Source organism: Macrotis lagotis, chromosome 4 (assembly GCF_037893015.1).
Source record: "Macrotis lagotis isolate mMagLag1 chromosome 4, bilby.v1.9.chrom.fasta, whole genome shotgun sequence".
Taxonomy (NCBI): Eukaryota; Metazoa; Chordata; class Mammalia; order Peramelemorphia; family Peramelidae; genus Macrotis; species Macrotis lagotis.
The window spans coordinates 3,758,417-3,784,124 of NC_133661.1; the positions used below are offsets into that span (position 1 = coordinate 3,758,417).

General features: G+C 38.1%; 1 protein-coding gene across 1 annotated transcript in view; it reads left to right on the forward strand.

The window, feature by feature from the left end:
* The window catches only part of TCERG1L (transcription elongation regulator 1 like), a 303,390-nt gene extending 279,189 nt beyond the window's left edge, over window positions 1–24,201 (forward strand). Inside the window, exons 11-13 of the mRNA XM_074236291.1 lie at window positions 9,421–9,510; window positions 16,178–16,296; window positions 23,434–24,201. Coding sequence (XP_074092392.1) covers window positions 9,421–9,510; window positions 16,178–16,296; window positions 23,434–23,590 — 366 coding nt within the window. The 3' untranslated portion in view covers window positions 23,591–24,201. The remainder of the gene's footprint in view (window positions 1–9,420; window positions 9,511–16,177; window positions 16,297–23,433) is intronic.
* The last annotated feature ends 1,507 nt before the right edge of the window (window positions 24,202–25,708 follow it).

Sequence of the window (25,708 nt, forward strand, 5' to 3'; positions counted from 1 at the left end):
CCATGGTTTGATACAGGTTGCGACAGTTGACCAATGGTTGGGAGAGGGCAGAATATTAAGATCCAAGTAGCCATCGAGTTATGTTTATTGAACCTAGTTTGCTCCCTTCTAGCATGTAAATTGTGTGCTGCTCTGGTGATGTTGACCAGAACACTATTTTGTTAGTTGCGAAGTAGGCTACCAAAAAAAGGAGCAGCCCATATTCTCATGGAGAATAAAGGTCTTTTACCAGCCCTGTATTCAGAGGACAGGGTTCCTTCTGAGGTGCTTTCTTTCTGAACTCTCAGAGAAGTCACAGGGGTCTTGAAGGATGAATACAAAGAGAGCAGCACAATGGTCAAGAAATGGTGTTCATGGGGTAGCTAGGTGGCACAATGGATAGAGCATCTGTCCTGGAGTCAGGAGGACCCGAGTTCAAATCCAGTCTCAGACACTTAATAATTAGCTGTATGGTCTTGGGCAAGCCATTTAACCCCATTTGCCTTAAAAAAAGCTTACAAAAAAAAAAGGAAATGTTCATATTCTGCTAGGCCTCCTTTTGTCACCTAGAGAAAATTTTCTCTCAGGAGTGTGATTTCCATTTTTTTAAATCATGGAAATAGATAAGATAATTTCTGAGGAACTTTCTAATTTTTGCAATCTATATATCTAGGAGAACACATTTACATGTGTGCATGCATACATGTATTTGTATAGCCATACACGTATCCAGATTAGTATTGTGTGTACATACATATATACATACATATAGACAAACATTTCTCTACCTTCTGGTTTGTAAATGTGCATAGGAACTTGTGCAAATGAATGCTTTTTCTGAAATGTCAAATGTCCAACCTATTTAAATTATTCTGGCCAGAATTCCCAGAGAGTATGAGCCCATGTTACCAACCAGAAGGTCAGTTTAGATGCCCCATACTTGGAGAGTAGTTGCCAATTATTCTTTTCACCCAACAGCCCTGAGCCTGAGCACAGGTTTCATTCCCACCAATGTTCTTTCAACTTGATGTTGAATTGGATTTTCTCTTTCATTTTCCCTGGGAATGTGTAGAGAGGAGGAAGACGACACTAATTTAAACAAAATGTGCTGGTGTTTTGCACTTTAGCACATTTAGAGCTACATTTTCAGTATAGAGAGGGAAGACAGAAGCCAGCATTTCCTCAAACATTTTTTTCATTGTCTCTGATTTCCTAAGTTGCCTTTTAGACACTAAAAACATCGGAGACCCTCTTTCTGCCCAGCTGGATTTTCTCACCAAAATGAACAGGGACACAGAAGGTGATCATGGAACCATGCATGCAGCATGAATGATGCTGAACTCTTTAAATAGCTCAGAGAAATATAGCAGCTGCTGCCCTTTAGCTTATAGACCACTGTATCACAGACTGGCCCAAGGGCCTCCCTCCTGAGACTAGGCAAGATGGGGAATAAATGAGAGAAGATCATAGTGGAGGATCCAAGGTGACTGGCCCTTGGTGAGTCTCCATTCATCTAGACACACAATAGAAAGCCTGGGCTTTGCAGAAGGCAAAGGGGGAGGAGCACTCCTCACAAGGCTCTCAGAATAAAGCATCAACAGGGATATTTCTTGCTGTAAAACTCACTCTAATGAGGAGATTGGTGGGTTTTTGTATGTATGATGCATCTGGGTATCCTTTGATCCCATGGACAATAGGGAGCATCTGGAGGATTTTGAGTAGGAGAGAGATGTGCTTGGGACATTATTTAAGAAATAGTGTGCAGAATGGATTATAGAGGGTAGTAGTTAGATGTAGAAAGACTTTACTAGCTTACATGAAAATACATGAAGATCTGCAGAAAGGTATATTGAATGGAAGAAAAAGAGGAACATATCTGTATTTTATTTGTGTTTTTCTTTAACAAATTTTGAGATCATAAATATGCCATTCATATTGACCAAACCCTCTTATTTGCAATTGAGGAAACTGAAGACTAGAGTCATTGTCTTACCCAAGATCAAAGGGGTACTGAGTATCAAAGCTGATGCTCCAAGTAATATCCAGTCCCTCTAAATTAAGCCCTCCTTCCTTTGTACCACAATACCATTCAAATTAGGATAGCAAGACATGCATATAATAGAACCATATTGAGAGTGACTTGAAGGCTTATAGACTCATAAAATCATTAAAAAATGAGAGATAGTAGGTTCCATATAACATACCTCCCAGTTGGTTGCCTAGAGACTGGCTGAGGAAAGAAAGATTTTCAATGAGGAAGAACCCAGTTCGTTCTAAGATAACCTAGTTCATAACTGCATAGTTCTAATCAATTCCATTTTCTAAAGATTTATTAAGAACCTATTCTTTCCTGTTTTGAATCTACATTTCCTTTTTTAAAACATTTCTTCCCATTGATCCAATTCTTCCCTCTGAGTCTTGGCAGGACAAGTCTAATATCTCTTTCCAGTGAAGTACATTGAAGGACTTGAAGGCAGTTCTTAATGCAGCCTGAAGCCATCTCTTCTCTAGGCTGAACAACCACAATTCTTTCAAATGATCCCTAAATTCATCATGCACTGCTTTTAATATGCCCACCAACATTATATTATTTTGAAAATTGTCAGAGATATAATCTATTCCTTATCCAAGGAACTCCTCAATATGTTATATATCTCAAAATTCAACCCAGATGCCTTGTCCTCAACATGAAGTCTCCTTATGAGTTGATAAGGAGCTATTACCAATTTACTTCAGAGGAGATATTGACCCCTCCAAGTTACAAGTCTACTTCATTGCACCATCTGTTATACCATCTCTCTACATGTTTTCCACAGGAATACCTTTTTATCAGATGTTTTGCAGGAGTCACTATTTCCCTGGTCTATGAATTTAATGACTTAGATGGAGAAAGGAAAGAACGGAGGGGGGAAAATGGAAATGTGTTAATTTGCTAAGATATATTCTTGATGAACATATGCAGGTTTTTAATGATCATTGTTTCTTTTCTAGATGGTCATTCAGACCTCTTTAATAATATAATATAGAATTTTGTCAGGAATTAAATCCAAACTTCCTAGCTGATTATTTGTAGACTCAAGCCACATACTCACCTCTGGCATATCATACCTTTATTGTTTTCCATGATCTCTCAAATGTCACTGGAAGCAACATAGTCACCCAGCTACCAGTTCCCTAATTCCTAAAAGCATGTCTTCAGTGGTTTAATGTGTATTCATCTTTTTCCTCCACTAAATATCTTTGATTCCACCTCATAGTTAAACACAGAGTAGGTACAAATTAAATAATTTATGATTCACTGATATGGCAAAAACATAATTTCTTCTACTCTGAAATACCAAGCTCTTACTTGAAAATTCATCTCTGGAGAAATGAGGCCATTGTTTTTTTTTTTCCTTCCTTTGTTTTCCCTCTGTAAACAACACAATCTAACATGTTTTATAATCCAATTCAATTGAATTCAATTGCATTTTTTTACCCTACGGTTTCCAAAGAATAGAATTTTGCCTTTGCTTTGGAAATCAGTCAGTGTAGATAGCCTCTCACTTTAAATCATGGTGCTTTTATTGACGATTGGATTGGAATACATGAGTTTATCAATCAATTTTAACCAAGTGTGCATTCCTGATGGAACAGATACTGCCGAGCAGCAGAATTCTAAATTTCATAATACATTCCAGTAAGCTGCTCCTGACTGACTTATTCACCTGGGGCCATGACCCATCTCCTGTAACACATAATAGTGTTATTAGCATTTGAGGAATGTAAGTGAAATTTCATTTAACTTTATTAATGCCTAAGCTCTCCAGCTCTTTATGTTGGAAGCTAACCCCAAATACCAACAGAATATTATATTCATGTAAATTTGGTATTAGCTCTGCTTGAGAGATCTGCCTATCTATCATACTGAAAAGAACTAGCTAGCTAAATTTCTATCATTTCTTGAATATGTCTGTAATTCCTTGGCTAGATTTTTGCTTATGAGGATCCCAGTATCTTCCTGTGTCATTTGATTTGGATGTTGCATTTTATTCTGACATTCCAACATGTGAATGAATATAAATAACACAGAAATGCAGATTACTACTCCCTTCCATCCTCCCAACCAAAAGTTCATCATTTGATAATCTATACAGGTTCAGAAGATGAATGAAAGCCATGGTGAACTACTAGATGCTAGGATGGAAGCAAATCCTCTGAAGCTGAAAAGGATCAGATAGCTAAGTCCCCAAATGTCTCATAAAGGTTTAGATGATGAGCAATCTGTACTTAAAGAGATGGTTTATGCCTTTTTGATGGTGTAAAATGGGGCAAAAGAAAAAAATGTATCTGTATGACCAGTAGCACTCATTTATAGAGGACATTCTTTGTAGCTCATGTCCCCAGGTCAACATGATGTGACCTCATAAAGGTCAACCTTTTCTTCATGGGCCAGTTTATTATATAAATGAATAATAATTTCTTTTCTCCTAAGGGTTCCTTTGGGAGCCTCAATGTAGTATTCTTTTCTTATTTTTTTCAATTAACATAAATTTATTTTCTATCTCATCTACTTTCTACTGAAAAAAGATAGGCAACTTCATCCTTATAATAAATATGCATAATGAAGAAATAATTGAAGGAGTTGTCCCAGATGTATATCTTATTCTGTATATTTGATCCATCACCTGTCTGGGAGGAAATGTAACCTTCTTCATAAGTGGTCCTTGGAAATCATTGATAGTCATTATTGATCAGAGTTGTTGGAGTTTTATTTAACTTTGATTCAATTGCTTTTATCAGGTTGTTGCTACATTATAAATTCTTATCTTGTTCTCAATTCACTCCAAATTAGTCGATAAGAATTTTCCTAGATTTCTCAGAAATAATCTATTTCATCATTTCTTATGACACAATAGCATTCCATTCAATTTTCCTTCCATATTTGGTTCAGTCATTCCCCAGTTTAGATGGCTGTATGTGAAGGGAGAAGGAGAGCCTCTACAGCTATCAACTTGAGACACCATTCTGATCCATTTCCCTCCTTATCAATTGATAAATCATTTGTGACTAGCATTAATTTAGCTAATTCCTATTAGCCATTATACAAAATTATCTACTTTGATTATCTGACAAGAACAGAAGTCCAAACATTTCCCAGCCACACTCAGAACTATATTCTCCCTTACACACATTTGGTCCTGGGGAAATTCAGTTCAAACATAAAGCTGTTAACTCAAAGCACTATAGCAAGCAATTCCCTTCCCTGTGTCATAGCTAATGAACAGTCACTCCTTTGCTCACAGGAACCAAATTTTGGCTTATGGTGGGTTATTCCCTTCGACAGTGGAGCTTGGATGCTCCAGAGGTCTATGCCAATGGACTGGGCTCAGTTGGACACAATTCTGGCAAGGATTCCAGTTTCTGCATCTCTGGTGGCTCCTCTTTGCGATTTTCTAAAGATTAAATGATTTTAGGCTAGGTGTATGCATCTCCAGCAATGACAGAACCATGTGCTCATGACTCTCAACCTGACCAGAAAGAGGAAACTTCTTGCTCCCCACCCAGAGGTTTAGTTTTTATCTCTTTAACTCCTTCTGTATGGGAGCATGCAATATTGAAAAAAAAATACATGTTTTCTGCAAGCTTTAGTTGCTATTTAGTTGATTTAGATTCATCTATAGTGTAGCTAGGAAAAAGTTAACATAGATGACACCTATTATCTATCCTTCCTGAAATTCATATTTTGGTCCAAATTTGGCACAAAATATTCAGTATGACAAAAGAGAAAAAAAATCAGCACTGAGAGAGTTAAGTCATGTTCAGCAAGGTGTTATCCACATTTTACAGATGAGGAAACTGAAGAAGAGATGAAGTGACTTGCCTGGAGTTAAAAGGCTAGTCAGTGTCCAAGGCAGGATTCAAACTCAGGATTCCCTGACTCCTAAGGTCAGTTGGTTGACTATCCACAGTGCTACGCAGATGCCACCTCTGAACTCCACATGGCTTTCACCAAGTTTTGAAACTTCTCTCCTTATGTTATTCAACATTCAAATCTCTGCCCACAGCTAGCAATAGTAAGGTTGGCATCCATTTAGTAAGTTCTTCAACTTTCCAAAAGATTTTCAAAACATTCTCTCTTCATTTGATTCTTATATGCAGCATAGGGGGTGGGTGCTAGTAATTATCTCCTTTTAAAAGATGAAGAAACTGAAGCTACAAGTGGTTGGGGACTTGCCTAGGGTAACACAGTTACCTGTGGTCTTTCCAGTTCATGTACAACAGTCTATCCATTCCGGAAACTCACTAAACAGACCTAGCTGACCTGATCTACTCAAGTGGTGATAATAACCTCCCAGGGCTATGGTGAGGGTAAAAAGAGATGCTTCAAGCCATCAGTCTATGACCTGGCAGTAGGGGCTCTAAATCCTTAATTCCTTTACTGAAGAGCAAATCTTGGGCCTCCAAAGTTTGTCTGAAAACAGGTAGGGGTGATTACACTTGTCATTTCATTGATGCAGAAGTAGTTGTCACTGACACAACTCAATACTTTATCTGCAGCATCTGCTAGTACAGAAAACTCAGAGAGGTGGAGTGACTTGTCTAGAGGCACACAGCCCATGTTTTTATGAGGCTGTACTGAAGCTCGAGTCTTCTTGAGTCAATTCTGACCCATGAATACCACATTACACTTCAAGTTCCAGGTAGGGGAAAGGACCCCCTTTAAAATACCCCTGGATAATTATGCCCCCAAAGCAATAAAAGTGTACATACCTTTGTTTCAACAATACCACTACTAGGTCTGTATCACAAAGAGATCATAAAAAGGGGGGAAATACCCTCAGTTACAAAAATATTTACAGCAACTTTTTTTTTTTGTAATGGCAAAGAATTGGAAATTGAAGGGATATCCATCCACTGGGGAATGGTTGATCCAGCTATGGTATATGAGTGTGACAGAATACTATTGTTCTGTAAGAAATCATGATTGATTGGACTTTCAGAAAGTCTTATATGATCCAATTTTGAGTGAAGTGAGCAGAACCAAAAGAACATTGAACACACTAACAACACTGTGAGAGGATCAATTATGATGAATACATCTCCTCTCAGCAGTTCAGAGATCAAGGAAAATCCTAAGAGACCTATTATGAAAAATGCCATGCATATCCAGAGTACAAACACCATGGAGTCTGAATGTAAAGCACAGCACACTGTGTTCACTTTTTAAAGCTTCTTTTATGTTATTTCTTTTCTTTCTTTCTCATAGTTTTATTTTCCCTTCAGTTGAAAATTTTCTTTCACAAAATGACTAATATAAAAATATATTAAACACAATGGTATTATATGTACAAGTTTTACCAGACTGATCACTGCCATGAGGAGGGATGAGGGAAGGGAGGGTGGTAGAAAAATGCAAAATTCATAAATTTGCTAATTGATGAATGTTGAATGCTTCCTTTTAATGTAACAGGGAAAAAAGAAAATAATAAACAATAAGAAAATATAAATTAAATAAAATACCCTCCACAAGATAGTTGGGTAGTTCAGGGATGATGCTTCCATTTTATAGCTAGAGAAACTGAGGCACAGAGATAAAAGAATTGGATTGGACCCTTGTCCTACATTTTATTTACTTCTGATAATCCTTCCATTTTTATGTGCTGGTGCATGTAGGTATGTGTGTAAGTAAGAGTGTATGTGATAGGTTATATATTCTTGTTTTTTTCTGACAGCATGGTGCTCAGGATGAAGTTCTCAGGACATACTTGATAAACTTATTGCAGTAGACTGAGTTCAGACTTGCTGAGAAATCTTTGAGGAAATTCTTGATCCAAAGTTCTACTAAAATTTTGTTGAAATGTTGGAGCACCAATCCTAGAGTCAGGAGAACTTGGAATCAAATCTAGCCTCAGCCATTTAACACTTTCTACCTGTGTGACCTTGGGCAAGTCTCTTTACCCTGATTGTCTTGCAACCATAGTCATTTTGATTCCTATCTGGCCACTGGATCCAGATGGTTCTGGGAGAGACAGTGAGGCTGGTGATTTAGCACAGTCTCCTTCACTCAAATTCAATTCACATGCTTGTCATGGCATCACCTCTCTGATTCCATGGTCTTCTTTGGGGCTGAAGGACAAACAACATTGTAATTTTGGTTATGAAAGCATTTGGACCTGACTTTCCACAATATTGAAAGTGCTTTTGGGACTAATCTCCTCACAGAAAGATGTTTCTCTGCTACTTTTTAGTCCTTCTTGTCAGAAACCCAAGGTTTCTCCCAGGGATCTAAGAATGTCTACAAGGGATGGGTGCATGACCTCCCTCTGCCCCTCACCATCAGGCTCCAAAAACATTGAGCTTCCTTCTACAGCAGTCCAGGAGACCAGGCCATTGCTGTTCCTCTCAGTTACTGACACTCGTTCTTTGATACATTAAACTCTTTTACTGACTTTGAGTTTCTTTTTTTGTTAAGGTTATTTCATTTTTCCAATTGCATGTAAGAGAGTTTTCCACATTCATTTTTTTGTAAGCTTTTGAGCCACATTTTTCTACCTCCCTCGGTCCTTGACACTGAGAAATCTGTTATAGGTTATACATGTAAAATCCTGTTTAACATACTTCCACATTAGTAATGTCCATTTTGAATTTCTTTTTATTTTACTTTTTATAAGGCAATGGGATTAAGTAACTTGACAAAGGTCACACAGCTAGAAAATTTTTATTTGTCTGAGGCTGGATTTGAACTCAGGTCCTCCTGCCTCCAGGGTTGGTGCTCTATATATTGTGCCCCCTAGCTGCCCCCATTTTGAATTTCTTAATATTTCCATGTGTAGCATCTCTGTTGAAGAATGTAAACTACTAAAGGGAAGGGCCTGGTCTCCATATTGTTTCTGTCTCCTTGGCATCATCTCCATTGTCTGGCACATGGGATATGCTTTCAAGTTCTCATAGAGTTTCTTCAAATGGTTAATATTTCAATGAAGATGTTCTCATCAGGATGCTTCATATGTCTGGAAAAGCGTCAGATAATTCCTATTTTACTTTAATTCTAGAACTAGGGAACTCCAGTACCTTCTGGAAGATTTGCTTTAGAATCAGTACTTGGAGCATTTAAGATTTTCCAAAAAAAAAAGATTTTATTATTTCAATATGCTGGATTTTAAATTCATCATTTTTAGTGAATACAGCATAGCTTAAGCCACCAAGTTCATCATAGCAAATCATATACAGCACAGAACTTGGGCATTTTTTGTGTTTTTTTGTCACAATGAAAAATATTATGATAAGTCCAATATAAATGTATCTAATCTTTCATAATCTGACTTTCTTAGTAATTCTGGTCACCTATGAAACATTACTGAGGTAATTTTCTTCCAGTGTTGTTGGGCATGACTGAATAAATCCCCTATGCCTGCACCCCATAGAATCTGCCAACATATTTCTCATATTTTTCATCAGGTGTCAGCATTCTCCACTTGGGAAAAAGAACTACACAAAATCGTTTTTGACCCACGCTACCTGCTCCTCAATTCTGATGAGCGTAAACAGGTAAGTATTTTTTTGCTATGTGATTGGATGATGATAACTCTGAGCAACAGAAATTATGGATATGTAGGTACTGCAGAGTCATCATTCTTTCAACGATGGTACCAGTGTCTGTATCTTTGTGGTTAGAACTGGTTTTGACAAACCTCTTTGAACTTTGCAAATGGAAATGCAAAAGGAGACAAAACTGTTGACGTTCGTCAGGAATCTCAGTGCACTCCTGTACTGTTGAAGCTTTTGGAAAATGGCCAGGGGGGAAGATGGAGAGTAGGAGATGGAAGGTCTATTTCAATTTAGCAGATTCAACAAAAAACATTCTGTGGAAATTCCTTATATGATTCTCTAAGGTAAACAATAATCTCATGGAACCTAATTGGGAGTTTTGTGTTCAGGTTAGGCTCATACTCTTTCAAAGAGTTGTGGAAAAGCAAAATATGGGTCCCAGAGTGCTTAGCCCATGGAAGGGAAGGGGGTCTGGGGAGACTGTTGAAGTCTCTCCCCTATCCCTGGAACAGGACTCTGTGGCTTTGTCCATGGAGCCCCCTATTACCATAGCAGAACAGGGATACTCCTCACAACTCCAGGACAGAGGGGAGTGCTTGTGGTCATCCACAGACAAGAGTGCAGCCAGGAGAGCAGTCAGAGCCTCTCATAAGACATTGGAGGAACTGAGGTCCTTGCAGTGGTGCCCCAATAGCTGTTAAAACCTCGGGAAGTATCTCAAAACCAGGGCACAGAGTCAGTAAATGAATAAAGAGAAAAAAAGAATCTGACCATAGATAATTAGTTTGGCCCCATGGAAGATCAAAAGACACACTTAGAAGATGACAAAATCAAAGGTTCTGTATCCAAAGCATCCAAGAAAAATAGAAGTTGGGCTCAAACTATGGATGAGTTCAAAAAAGATTTTGAAAATGAAGTACAGGAAGTAGAGGAAAAATTGGGAAGAGAAATGAGAGAGATGCAGGAAAAACCTGAAAAGCAAGCCAAAAAATTGATCAAAGAGATAAAAAAAAAATGCCAAAGAAAACAACATGTAAAAATCCAGTTTAGGTCAATTGGAAAAAGCAGTCCACAAAGTTAATAGGGAGAATACCTTAAAAAACAGAATTGATCAGATGGAAAAGCAGATAAGTAAACTCTGAAGAAAATAGTTCCTTCAAATGTAGAATGGAGCCAAAAGAAACTGATGACTTTGTGAGAAATCAAGAAACAATAAAACAATAAAAAATGAAAAATTAGAGGAAAATATGAAATATCTCATTGGAAAAACAACTGGCCTGAGAAATTAATCCAGAAGAGACACTTCAGAAATTAATAGGCTACCTGAAAGTCATGATCAGGAAAAGATCCAACTACATTTATAAAGAATTTTTACAGGAAAATTTCCATGATATCTTAGAAGCAGAGGGTAAAATAGAAATAGAGGGAATCCACCAATCTTCTCCAGAAAGAGATCCCCCCCCAAAAAAACCACATAATTCCCATGAATATTATAGCCAAATTCCAGAACTCCCTAGTTAAAGAGAGAATATTACCTTGTAGCCAGAAAGAAACATTTCAAATATTGTGGTGTTGAAGTCAGGATTATACATGATTTGGCATCATCTACCTTAAGGACTTGTAGGGCTTGGAATATGATATTCTGGAAGGCAGAAGGCAGGAAAACAATTAAGAATGAACTACCCAACAGAACTTAATGTCTTCTTCCAGGGGGAAAAGATGGACTTTCAATGAAATAAGAGAATTTCAAACTTTCCTGTTGAAATGACAGAGCTGAACAGAAAGTTTGATCTCCAAGTACAGGACTTAGGTGAAGAATAAGGAAGGTGGATAAGAAGAGTAAATTATAAGAATTTAATGATGTTGAACTCTGTGTATTCCTACATGGAAAGATGATACTGATAACTCATGTGAACCATCACTTAATAGGGCATTTAGAAAGAGTATATTTAGACAAGGCACAGGAGAGAGTGAAATATGAAAGTATAATATAAAGATGGAATCAGTGGGTGAAAGAGGAATGTACTGGAGGAGAGGGAAAGGAGAGTTATAATGGTCTAAGATATTTCATGTAAAGGAGTCAAGACAAACTTTTATAATAGAGTGGAAGGAGTAAAAATGAGAGCAAATACATGAGCCTTCACTCTCATCAGAAATGACTCAGAGTGGGATCAACATACACATTTAATTGGGTACAGAAATCTCTTACCTTAGAGGAAGGGGATGGGAGAAAGGGGATAGGGGAAGGGAAGAGGTGTGTAGGTGATAGAGAAGAGGGTAGACCATTGCAAGTTGGTGGAATTGGGTGACTGCCTGGGACCACATGACTGGTTGGTTGTTGGGTGTCTATGGGTGGAATGTGTCTCAGGTCCTCCTGGCCTCAGGGCCAGTGCTCTGTCCAGTGGGTCACTCAGCCGCCTCATAGCACAATTCTGAGGAGGGATAGAGTTAAAGTAGAGAGAAAATAAAATAAATGAGATAAGGAGGAATGGATGCGGGGGGGGGGGGGGGTACAATCAGCAATAGCAACTATTGGAAAAAAATATGGAAGTAAATTTTCTGATGGACTTATGACAAACATTTTGATCCACCCCAAAGACAGAGCTGGTGGTATCTGAACACAGAATGAGGAACAGATTTTTTTTCCTCTTTCTTTCACTTTACTTTTTGTGAGGTTTTTCTATTTTTATGGGGGGAAAGCGAACAATGCTTACTGTTACAACAAGACAGTTTTAGTAATGTGTAAATTAATACAAATGTAAAATTAAAGTAAATTTTTAAAATTTTTAAAAAGAGACTAGAGGGAGTACAGAAAATCAAAGACAAAGAAAGACAAACAGGTTTTACGAGGAAAAATGGGAAGAATCTTTTCCCCCACTTTACCTATTTTTAAATGAATGTAAGCAATCAGCTTGCCCAAATAGATTTTGTCCATGAAAATTGTCAAATCTATTTGTAGTATGCCAAACTATCTGTTCATTCAGTGTCCTACTCCTGGTCCATAACCCTATGAGTTATTGGAATTCTTGTTAGGAAGCATAATTTGTTTCTTTCCTATGTCTTCTCCTGTCTCCATTGGTCCAGATTCTTTCATGGAACAAACAGTCAACCATTACTCTTCATAACAGCCATTAACCCAGAGTCAATGGACTTGTCAGAAGAAAAAAAATTGACTTAGCCTTTCATCTTCAGATATGAGCAAATGTATTCTAACCACACACATCATATAATTTCATCGGGCTTCAGTTTATTCATTTTTGAAATGGAGATTATGCTTATTCAAAGCATCTCACATGATTTTCATGAGGAAAAGCTTGTAAGACATGAAACATTATCAGAGTGGCTATAGATTTCATTATCATATTATTATTATTAATACTTATGATGATGATGTTATTGATATCTGAAATTATAATGGAGGGGACCTTAGATATAGAATGCATGAATGAATAAAAAAGCGAATAAATGAAAATCACTGGTGATGAAAACATAAACATGAAGGACAGAATTTGGCCTCAAGGAATTATTCTAATAAAGGGATAAAAAGTTGAAAGGGGGAGCAGTAGAACAGGATAGGGTGGAACAAGATTAAGTGAAATTCGACAACAAAGAGCAGAGCCTGAGGTATTGCTGGAGAAGACTGAGATAGAAATAGAGAAAGATAGAGAGAGAATAAAACAACTGACATTTATATAATTAGATAATGTTGGAAGCATTTTTTTTTGGTTCTTAGAAATTGAATATTTTAATCCCATTAGGATCACCATCCCACTTCGTGGCTCATTTCCAATTTTTTTCCCCCTCCCCGGCACCAGAAAGAGACAGTCACTGTTGTTTTAGCAGATCCTCATCATGGCTACAAATGAGAGCTATTGTAGAGGATGAATATGTCTTAATATTTGAATTTCTTCCAAGGTCAAAGTTGGGGTAGGGACTTAGGTCTAACAATGGTAGAAAATGGAATGTTTCTTTTCCCTGAAATATAATAAGTGAAAAATGTAAATGTCATTTACCAAAGCCTGAAGCATCTATATTGTCGCTATAGTTTATGGCACATGAAAACCATGTCGATTTATTCATTCTTTAAATATATTCACACATATTTAATAACTATATTGTGTGTACACATGGACATGCATTTTTATATACATATGTGAATAAGTCTATGTTTGTGTATATAAATACCGAGATTGCACCCAGCATTTGATGAGCTCTCTACAAGTGACTGGGTAAGAAATCCACAATTTTGAAGAGATACAATCCCTTCCTACATCTAGCTTAGCCTAATACGGGCAAAATATTTTTACAGAAAAATTGTATTCTTGATATTATACATCAATCACCTTAGGAAATGAATTCTGATATGAAAGATCAGTAAGAACCCAGACAAAAGGCAGGGATTTAATGGGTAAAGAAAGTCCTAGGAGAAGGGACTAATCTGTGGGGGTAAGAGATGGCAGACAGTGCTCCAGCAGGAGAGAGGATTCCACTTTTTCTGAGGTGTTACACATGTGAAGGGGAATAATCTGAAGAAATCTGAAAAGGACTGATTGTGCTACATTCTGGAGAGCTTGGAATCCTAGAATTTACTTTTACTCAAGCGGCAAATGGGAATCACTAAGAAACAAGAATCTGGTCTTTTGGACTGGCAAATGTCCATTAATGATTATGAACATTTCTCTGGCATATGGTCTCTATTTGGAAGCACTAAATGAAAATCTGATAATGTTTAAAATAAAATGAAAAACACACACACAGAAACAAGATAAAGTTCATCCTTCAAAATGAAAGCAAGTACACAGTTTCTTATTTTAATGCTCCAACAGATTCCCATTGCATAGAAAGACATTCAACAAAGAGTGAAAGAAACTTTAGATGTAGGTCCAGAGGACCAGTATTCATTCCATGTGTTTTGGGTTTTTTTTAATTTGTATGACTTTGGATAAGGTACTTCTTGTCCTGAGTTTGCCTCGGTTTCTTTTGTATGAGGGATAGACTAGATAACTTCTAAGGTCCCAGCAAGTTCCACATGGTTCTATGAAATAATTCTCTCATTTATCATCGTTAATCTGTGCTCATTGATGACATAAGCTGTAAATCTCTTGATTCATCTAATTCATTGAAGTGATTTTTTAGTGATCATATTGAGAGTCAGGACAGTGAAAAGTGAATTCTATCTTGCTTGTATTTGGACTCATTCATTAATGGACAGAATCTTGGTTAATTCATTTGCCCCATAGATGGAATATAGCAATTTGTCATTCACTGAAATGAATATAATCACATTAATGTATATTATGAGTAGGAAAAAAGGTCAGTAAAAGGAATATTTATTCAGTGAGCTGCAATTCCTTATGGACAATCTAAACTCTATTTCCACCCACATATTGGATGTCAGCAACAAGAACAGCCGAATTAACAAAAATGAAGAGAAAGAAAGAGATAATGGTAGGAATCTGAAGCAGCTCATTCAAATGAATTCTTCTACAAATAGTTAGAATTTTTAAATTGGAATATGCCAATCTCAAACAATAGGCAAAAAGGAATCACCAAGCATTTAGACACCTTCAAATAGAATGGGTCCTTCGGTCAGGCACCAAGAATTCCTTGTGTCCCCTCTCCATTTGTCAGGGGCAGACCCATATACTAATGCTTATCAAGTGCTCATATCCTTAATTTAAAAAAAATACTCACAATCTCATTTAATTGATTTGAAAACTAATTAATCATTTAGAATGAATGATTCTCTATGTGTCTATGTTAAGCTTCCTGGGATTTTAAAGGATACTAGTATGCTTAAAGCTGATTTGTGTTTTGCTCCACCTGTTAAAAGCAGATATGCTTGTGAGACCTACAGGGCCCTATGGTTAAGAGATCAGAGACATCTGTATGTCTCCCGTCATCCTCAATGGTCACAGTCAGACCAAGTACTGAGTGACCATGTGCCTTTGGTACCAGAAATGTGAGAAATCAATTAGTGTTGCTAACTTCCTTTTTTCCTTTTTCACATGACTGTCACTTGGCAGAGGAGCTGATTGGCTTTGTCAAGAAATTGTTCAGCTAGAGCCTTTCTTCTACAGAGAAAGAGTGGGAGGTGTTAAATGCTGCAATTGAGTTGTGGAGCTTCAGAAGGAACTGAAAGCATTGACATGATAATGTATTCTTAAATGTTAGAATCTCAAGATTAGAAAGACTATGATATGGAAATATAATTTTTTTCTGAGCCAAAAGATAGTTTTTTCTTAATAAGAAAATCCATTTTTATAGAAAGTATACTGCATCTCTCTTCAAAAGAACCAGATTCAAATTTTGACTCTGTATTCTCTCACTGGCCAACATGTGGCAGGACACTTCTTCACCTAGGCCCTCTTGGGTTAGGTCCACCCCAGCTATCTCTAAGAAGCATGGAGCTACCACTTTCTGGCTGTGATCCCATGTAATAGAAGAATTTTCAACTTGTCTCCATGTATGAGTTGGCAAATCACTTTCAGAGTCTGAGTTGGTCAAATCCTTCCACACCAATGAGTTTTAAACCCATGAGGCAAAGAGCAGGGGTAGTAATAGGTCACATTTGTGATATTTGGGACTATATCAAGCACTTATGATGGAATTTTAAAGCTAGAATTTTTGCTAATTATAATTTCTCTTTTTTTGTGTTTTTTCAAAGATATTTGAACAGTTTGTCAAAACCAGAATTAAGGAAGAATATAAGGAAAAGAAAAGTAAGTTGCTGCTGGCCAAAGAGGAATTTCGAAAACTCCTGGAGGAGTCTAAGCTGTCTCCCAGGTAAGCACAGAGTGCTATCTTCCCTTGGTTGGGTTGTACATGGGGGCAAAAGGAGTCAGCTGCTCTGGGATGTCAGAGACATACATACAACACCCTGTCATGCATGAATGTGTAGTCTTCTCCTTTGTTTTCTTTGTAGGCCAATTCTGTGCCTTGCATGCAAGAAGTGATTGAAGGCCTGAATTGAGTGTTTAGGGTCTTGTTGATGGAAGAAGGGTGCTTCTCCGCTTCCCTGTACAGTCGGCATGTACAAACTGCACAGGTCCCTCCTTCCTTTTGTTCCTAGAATTCAACAGAGAATGAAAAGACACTTAACAACTTTTGCTCCTCAAATCTTTATCATAAAAATAACAAGGACAAGAAACTTCACTACTGAGCCTCCCTCCAGCAACTCCATAAGGGAGACAGTGGGGTCTACCTCACAGCTGAGGGCAAGGATACAGATGAACCACATATCACATACTTATTCTGATCCAGATAAGGATGTATAAAGACCAAAAAAGAGGAATGAATGAAAGGTTAAATGTGCTGAGTATCATTCATTCGTTGAATGATCTGATTGACTTGGGTCCTCAGACTTTGTAGCCTGCGGAGAGCTCTGTAGAGGGAAATGTTGTTAGAAACTCATAGAAGACACAGCTGTCCTTACCCACTGAAATTTTAGATAATCATCACTTTATCCCATTGTTGAGCCTCTGCAATCAACTGAAGCACTGACTTGGTTGTCCAGAGACACTAAATCCTCCTTAGTCTGCTTTAGTGAACTTGGTCCAGTTACTATGCCTATGAGTGCCTCTGTTTCCACATTTTAAAAATTGGAACAGTTATACTCCCAGTTCACCTACCTCAAAAGAGATCACTGAGTTCTGAATGCAAGGTGTGTCCCATAGGAGTTCCAAAAGCCATCCAGGTGAGCAGAAAGAGGTTCATTGATCTAAAGGTCCATCCAAATCCACTTTCCATCCTCCCTTCCCTCAGAGAATTTTGGGCACAAAATCAATGCACCTATAATTGTTTCATCCACCAGGTGATCATGGTCATGGAGAAATAAAAGAAACTATGGGGTAGGGGTGGCTAGGTGGTGCAGTGGATAGAGCACCTGCCCTGGAGTCAGGAGTACCTGAGTTCAAATCCCAGCTCAGACACTTAATGATTACCTAGCTGTGTGGCCTTGTGCAATCCACTTAACTCCATTTGCCTTGCAAAATCCTAAAAAAAAAAGAATCTATGGGGTAAAGCAGAGGTTGGAGAAATACCTCTGTCTTTTCCTGCTCTCCTACCCTGCTTATATACCAACACAATGGTAATAGGGAGGCCCTAGAGCACTGCTCATTGGGAAAATCCATTGACTTAAACTTTACCCTCTTTTCTTTCTTGTTACAAGGGGTCCAAAGAGTCACAACTGACTCATGGGAATCAAGTCCAGGAATGTTTTCCTACCTCATTCCATGTGGAAAACATGGCCCCAGAGTTAACCTGCTTGAACATTTCTAGAATGAATTCTATAATGTTGAAATTATGTTCCTTGACTTAAGAAGAGAGAAAGTCTGCGGGAGCATTTAACAGACAATGAAGGGAAAATGACAGGCCCTACATGGGAAACCGTCTTCCCAAGCAGAGTCCTTCTGGAGGGCAAGGTTGCATCCACTGATCAGGGGCCGCACCTCATTAATGATTGTCTACAAATGCATTTATGTCTGTGTGTGTGTGTGTGTGTGTGTGTGTGTGTGTGTGTGTGTCTGTGGAGGAGGAGGGGGAGAGAAATGTTTACTTTGAAAGATGGGTGCTTCTGTGCCCAAGAGAATGCAACTCTGTCTTATGAATTCTAAATTTGCACTTATTCCCCCAAGCCCTTCCTGAATACCCAAGCAGTCCTTCTAAGGCTACAGATGAGAAGTACAGAGAACAGGCCCTAGAATTTCTCTTTTGCACTCAATTTTAAGACTAAGACTTTGTATCCTAGTATCAGTTAGGATCAATTAATCTGACCCCTCCATTTAATAGGGGAAAATCCTAGACAAAGGGACTGATCCTGGAACTGAGACTGAAGACACTGTACTCTGATTAGATCCTGGCTTCCAGGCTCTGACCCCTTAAATTTCCTAAAAAAATCTGCATTCAAGAAAGGAGTTGCATGTTCAATCTGGCTTTGAAGAAAGGATATCCTTTTGTTTGGAGTTTTCTTTTTCAGATTCAATTCATTTTAACCAAAATGCATCAAGTACCAATTATATGGCAGACACTAGGAAGGAGATGCAAAGTCCTCTTCACCTTCTACCCCCCTCCCCCAGGTTCTTCCATCAAAAAGAATGGGATTGATAGGAGTCATATCCAGCCTGATTTGATTGAGGTTACTATATCTTTATCATTCTGATATTTGCCAGTAGTCAAATTCTATCTTCAAAGACAGCAACCTTTATATGCTGAGCAGTAGATTATACCTGCCTGAAATGTGAACAAATTGATTTTTTGAAAATCATCATCTTGATTTTTAGGGTCACTTTAATAATGATTTATTCCTCATTTCCAGTGGATCTTTTATAGTTCTGTTTGCCAGTCATGCCCATCCCCTGTCTTGTATGGGAATTAGTCATCTACAAATGATTTTTAATCCACTGAGAGATAATTTCTTTTTTTTGTCTTTTTTATAATTTATTTATTTATTTTGAATTTTAAATTTTTTCCCCTAATCTCCCTTCCCTCTCCCCACCCCCCACAAGAGGTGGTTTGTTATTCTTTACATTGTGTCCATGGTATAAATTGGTCCAAGTTGAATGTGATGAGAGAGAACTCATATCCTTAAGGAAAAAAAAATAAAGTTTAAGAGACAGCAAAGGTGTATAATAAGATAACTTTTTTATTCTTTGGTCTTTGTTGATACTGCACAATTCTTTCTCTGGGTACAGATGGCATTCTCCATTGCAGACAGCCCCAAATTGTCCCTGATTGTTGTATTGATGGAATGAGCAATTCCATCAAGATGATCATCACTCCCATGTTGCTGTCAGGATGTACAGTGTTCTTCTGGTTCTGCTCATCTTGTTCCGCATCAGTTCATGCAAATCCTTCCAAGCTTTCCTGAATTCCCATCCCTCCTGGTTTCTAATAGAATGATAGTGTTCCATCATGTACACATCCCACAATTTGTTCAGCTATTCCTTAATTGATGGGCATTCATTCAATTTCCAATTCTTTGCCACACCACAAACAGGACTGCTATGAATATTTTTGTACAAGTGATGTTTTTACCCTTTTTCATAATCTCTTCAGGGGATAGACCCAATAGTGAGTGGCATTGCTAGATCAAATGATAAGCACATCTTTGTTGCCCTTTGGGCATAGTTCCAAATTGCTCCTCAGAAATGTTGGATGAGTTCACAGCTCCACCAACATTGTATTAGTGTCCCAGATTCCTCACATCCCTTCCAACATTGATCATTGTCCTTTCTGGAGTGATCAGTTTTTAGAGAGCCATTGCATTAGATCCATCAGGAAGGAAGATAATGTATGATAGCATGAATGATGGTTCTACTCAATAATTTAATCTGGAGACTCAGATTTCCATAGATTGGTCATTGCCATAGAGAGGCACACCTGAAGGATTTTTCCCAAATTGTCATATTTATATCTGAAATGTCCCCATCATTGCTCCGTGTAATAGGGTGAGAATTTTCAAGAGTTTTTCTTCTGATAGGGAAGGACCTTAAGTTTGCATCCTAGGAGTAGTTCATAAAAGAATTGGAAATGTGTCACTTAAGAAAGAAGATTTAGAGAGGGGAATACAGAACAGTTCTCTTCAAGTATTGACAGTAGGTTACAGGGACTGCCTTCCTTCCTCACCTTCATCATCTCTGAAATTAGCCAAGCTCTTCTTATGACTCCTCATCCCGGAATTTAAATTGACTAACTCTGGTGGAGTCACCTGAAATGTCCGAAACACAATTCATCCTCTGCTTCCTCATACCTCACTTCCTTCCAAACTCAGTTCAGTCCTTCCCTCTGACTGGGACCTGTCCATTTTGGTGTTATAATATATTTCATTTGATACATGATATTGCAAAAGGGAAGCTGGCTTCTGAGGCTAGACTCCCTTTATCAGTAAATATTATGAAACACTCATTATAGTTATTAAACTAGTCATAGATACAAGCACAGTAAATGAATTAATTTCTATCTGCAAGGAAATTACATTCTAGCAGAGGAGACTCAATATTAGAAATTTAAAAAAAATATAAGTAAGAGGAGGAGTAAAAGGAGGAAGAGTAAAAGGAGAAGGAGAAGGGGGAAGAAAATAAGAGAGAGAGAGAGAGAGAGAGAGAGAGAGAGAGAGAGAGAGAGAGAGGAGAGAGAAGTGGTGGTGGTAGTAGTAGGAGTAGTAGTAAGTAGTAGTGATGATATATGAAATAAAACTCACAGTCTGGATCCAGAAGTTGTAAGAAAAATACCTTCCAGAATTGGTAGAGGGATTTTCTTATATCAACAAAACCATGGGCCCAGGACTTTTGCCGTACTTGGGTATGGATGGGTGGTTCTTGTCCTTCTTTATCAAAGAAGAGATCACTAGTTTAAAGACAAGTTAGTTTGGCCAGCTGTGGCCGAGTTTACAAGTTCAGAATACTCTTCCAAAGGATGGGCACAGGTAGTCCATGCAAATACCAGGGACACTTACTCTAAACTTAAATATCTCATGTTACCTTTGAGTTGTTCCCCTTCTGCCTTGCTCATAGAGTGCAGCCCCCTCTCTGATGAGGGCACATCATGCTGGGCAGCAGCCCTGGTTCAGTATCTCCCATGTTACACAATCAATTCCAAATTTCCTAAGAGAGACCTTCAGGGTAAAAAAAAGCTTAGCTTACAACAGTTCAGCAAAACTGAACATCCTCTTTCAGGGGAAAAGATGGATATTGAATGAAATAGGGGACTTTTAGATTTTCTGGATGAAATGACCAGAACAAGAAAGTTTGGTCAAAAGAATAGGACTCAGGTGAAACAGAAAGAGGGTAGATGGGAAGGGCACAGCATGAGCAATGATGTTGAACTGCTGGTATTCATGCCTGGGACGATGATATTGGTAATTCATATTAACCTTCTCATTTCTTAGATGGAACAGGAGGGAGTTGAATTTAAAGATATAATATATTTTTAAATGGAATTAATTGGAGAGAAAGGAACACATTGAGAGAAAAGGAAAAGAGAGATAGAATGGGATGTTATTTTACATAAAAGAGGCAAGAAAAAGCTTTTGCAGTGGAGTGGAAGAGGGGGAAGGTGATGAGGATAGAGTAAGGCTTACACTCATCAGAAGTGGCTCAGAAAGGTAATAACACACACACTCAGTTGGGTATAGAAATCTATGTTACCCTAAAGGAAAATAGGAGAGGAAAGGAATGGGAGACATGGCAGGGAGGTGCAGGTGATAGAAGAGTGAGAGAGGGTAGTCAAATGCAACACACTTTTGAGAAGGGATAAGGTAAAAGGAAAAAGAAATCAAATAAATGGGGTTGTGGGAATAGGATGGAGGGAAATACAGCTAGCAGGAGCAACTGTGGGAAAAATATTGAAGCAATTTCTCTAATGTACTTATGATAAAGAAGGCTATCCATCCCAAAGACAGAGTTGCTGGGGTCTAAATACGAACTGAAGCACACTTTTATTTTCCTCTTACTTTATTTTTCTTGAGGTTTCCCTTACTTTGTGTGTGCATGGAGGATTATGTTTACTTTTACAATATGACCATTGCAGAAATGTTCTCATGGCTTCACATTTTTAACCTACCCCAAATAACTTGCTTTCTCAATGGGGAGAGTGGAATGGGAGGAAGGGAGAGAAATTGGAACTCAAGGATTTGGAAGTAAATGTTGAAATTTGACTTTTGCATGTACCTCGGTGGGAGGGAAACTCTAAAAATAAAATTTATAAAAGAGAGAGATCATCAGGGTGTCCTTGGATAGCTTCTTTTGACCCTGGGTCAGTTCTCTATGAGATCATCTGTTTGGCAAGTTACACTTGGTATTCAAACATACCGTGTAATGTAACACATGGCAGGACACATAATCAACATTTAATGAATGTTCAATGACTGACAGGTGTCTTCCCTTCTTCCCTTATAGAGTAAAAGTGCCTTGATAACAAAAACCATCCTTTTTTTCATCGTGCTTAGGTGAAGGATTGACAAAGAGTATTTTTAAAAAGAATGTTTGTCACTATTTTGTTTGAGAATAGTTACGTGTGTTCTACCTGGTCTGAGAGCAAAATAAGAAACAGTGAATTGAAGCTGAGAAATATTAAAGTGCTGAATTGGGGGGAGAGATCTGCCCTCAAAGTGGAAGGCATACTCCAGGCACAAATTAATATATATTTGATGTTAGCAAGATCTGAGGTCAAATCCACATTGGGCTAGAGACCATCTATAACAACTCCAAGTGTGAAACTATAGGAGACCTAGCCATACTGAATCCCAGCAGGTGAACTGAGATGATGGTGTTTGTTATCTGTTGTTTTCTTTACCATGGTCCAAAACCATTAAAACAAATTTTCATATCAGTTTGGATTGCCTGGGGACATGGAGTTGGGTCACCTAGAAGAGACCACTACTGACCTGGATGGTGCAATTAGTAAAAATATAATCAGCAAAACCTCCCAATCATCTAGAAGAGAGGTGTTTTACCTTTTTGGAAAGAAGTTGGGAAGATGGCAGGGACTTTTTGAGAATCAGTCTGGTGAAGTCTACAGAACCCTTCTAGAATCATATTTTTTAATGCACATGATTATAAAGGAAATAAGTATAGTGAAATATAATTAAAATAATATTGGGGGGGAAATCCACCCCAAGTGAAGAATTTTTTTCTTTGCAGTGTAAAGTTTCCTGGAATTTTCTTCTTATTAACCCCAGGGAGTAGATATTAGAAGCATCATTAGCCCCATTTGAAAGACAGGAAAGTAAAGTCTTAAAGAATTCAGTGGTGTACCCATGCTACTAAGGGAATCAACAACCAATTCGGGGATCAGATTCAGGATTCCATACTTCAATATCCCTCATTTTCCTGCAGTTTCTTTTTCTCTCTAGGAAACCCATGACTTTCATGTTAGATCTTGAGAAATCTGAATTACTTTGGGATTTGTTTTTAAATTTTTCAGGACAACGTTCAAAGAGTTTGCTGAAAAATATGGCCGAGATCAGAGGTTCCGACTTGTTCAGAAGAAGAAGGACCAAGAGCATTTTTTCAACCAGTTCATAATGCTCCTTAAAAAGAGAGACAAAGAAAACAGAATTAGACTCCGCAAAATGAGATAAGACTCTACAGGAAGGAGGCACTAGCCCCCAGATCAATCCTGTGGCTTCCTGGGGGAGCAGAGCAAAGTGTAAAGATGAAAACCTGGAGCAGTACCCAAGCCTTTTGGAGGAAAACCTTTGAGCCTCAAACCTGCCAGGGACCTTCTCTCCTAGACCCAGAGGGATGTCTGGATCTCAAAGGATCACTGTTTCATATTGAAGCTCTCTTTTGTACAACATTCAGCGTCTGATGTATTTCTAATTGCCATGAGATGTCAATCCCTTAATTGTTTTAATTATGCAAATATCTTGTAATATACACAAATTATAAATCCAATGCAGATTTGTAATTGAGCAGAAACAGATGCCATCTCTGCCATTCTCCAGACTCTCTTAACCTTTGTTTGAAGAGTGCTTTGCAACCACATTCATTCTTGGGAAGGGCCAGCCGTACTCTCGAGGCCTTCATGACTCCAATGTTCATCAGTCGATGTCTCATTTTCTGAGTAGTCGTCTTAGCGTGTTAGTCGTTAATTCCAGTGATGAGCGTGCCAGTCTTGATTGATGCACCTTGGAGGACAATGGTAGCTTACAGGTGATGGCTGTCCCATTATTCTGAACGGTGCTCTCAAGCCCAGAGAGGGAAACAATATTAACCTTTGGATTTCTTGTTCAAAATCATTTTAAAATAAGTTATTTTGTAAAACAAAAAAGTCATCCTGTGAATATTTCAGTTATTTTTATTGTATGCCAAGAGTTTGCATGAGATTTTTCTCATCATCTTTGTATAAATAAATATTTTAACTTTTTTTTAATTAATAAATATTTTAAATCAAAGTTCTCCCCCCCTCCCGCATTCTCTAGCACCATTACACACAGTCTTGGAGTCTCCAAAAACAAAGACTTTTCCCCCCTTCTCTCAAAATTTAAAGGAAAATGATGTTTTTTGCATAGAGGAACAGAATAATCATCCAGATTCCCAAAGAAACCTCACTTAGCTTAAATCTGAATTTCAAAATATGAATCAGACTTAATTGTGATTTTAAATACTAAGCACTTGTAGCTTTCATTTCTATATTTCAGTTTTGGCTTCATGAAATGAAGCTGGGAGAGTTGCCCAGGCCCCAAGAAGTGGGAGGATTGAGAAAAATAAACGAAATGAAGAATGCCAGAACACCAGTGGAATTTTCCTTCCCCTCTTCCCAAACAGAAGCATGAAGCCAAGAGAATCTCAGCTACCACATTCCCATGAGTGTTTCTTGTGCCTAACTAGGCAATGCTCACACATACAAGCTCACAAACACAAACACGCACACACACACACACAAATGCACGCACAAACAGATCTTTCACTTTGCCAGTTCTCTCACATTTTTTGTCACTTCAAGAAAATTCAATCTTGTTGAGAATCAGAATAATGAAGCAGACAGAAAGTAGTCCATCGATGGGCAATTACAAGATGCAAAAGATACAGGGAGTATAGTTAGACAAGCAATTTGTTTAAGTAAACTGAACTTCCATATGACTCAGCAGTGTCAACCAAAAAACTAATTCCAATGAGAACCCAGACTTCATTAAGAGAATTGCAAGACCCACCATGATGGAGGGAGAGTCCCTTTAGTATCACCTAAGCCAGGAATTGTTTGTAACTCTGGAAGTTGTCATTTAAGGATATGGAGGAGTGCAACAGTGTCCAGGGAAGGGCAACCAGGATATGGGGGTCAGTTGGAGACAAGTGATTGCTTAGCCTGGAAAAGAGAAGACCCCAAGGTGGGGAGGATGGTGAAAGCTGTCTTTTAAAGTTTTGAGGGACTCTCACATGGAGGAAAAAATATCCACTTTGGGTTTCCTTAGTCCCATGTGAGGGCATTACATAAGTTCAGGTGTTAGAAGGGGAAAATTCTGTTTCCTGCCTTTAATGAATAATTCTTTCTACATGTTAGTGAAGCTAAGGCATAAATTCTCACTCAATCTGATTTAATTCAAAGTTCTATTAAGCTCCCATAGTCTGTAAGACTCAATATTCAACTCTTGAGAGATATAACATTTATAGATCCTTCCTACTTGTGGGGGGTGGGGGGGTAGAGGAGTAAGGAAAAATAGGGAATCACTAGGAACTAAGAAGTGCAGACCATGATT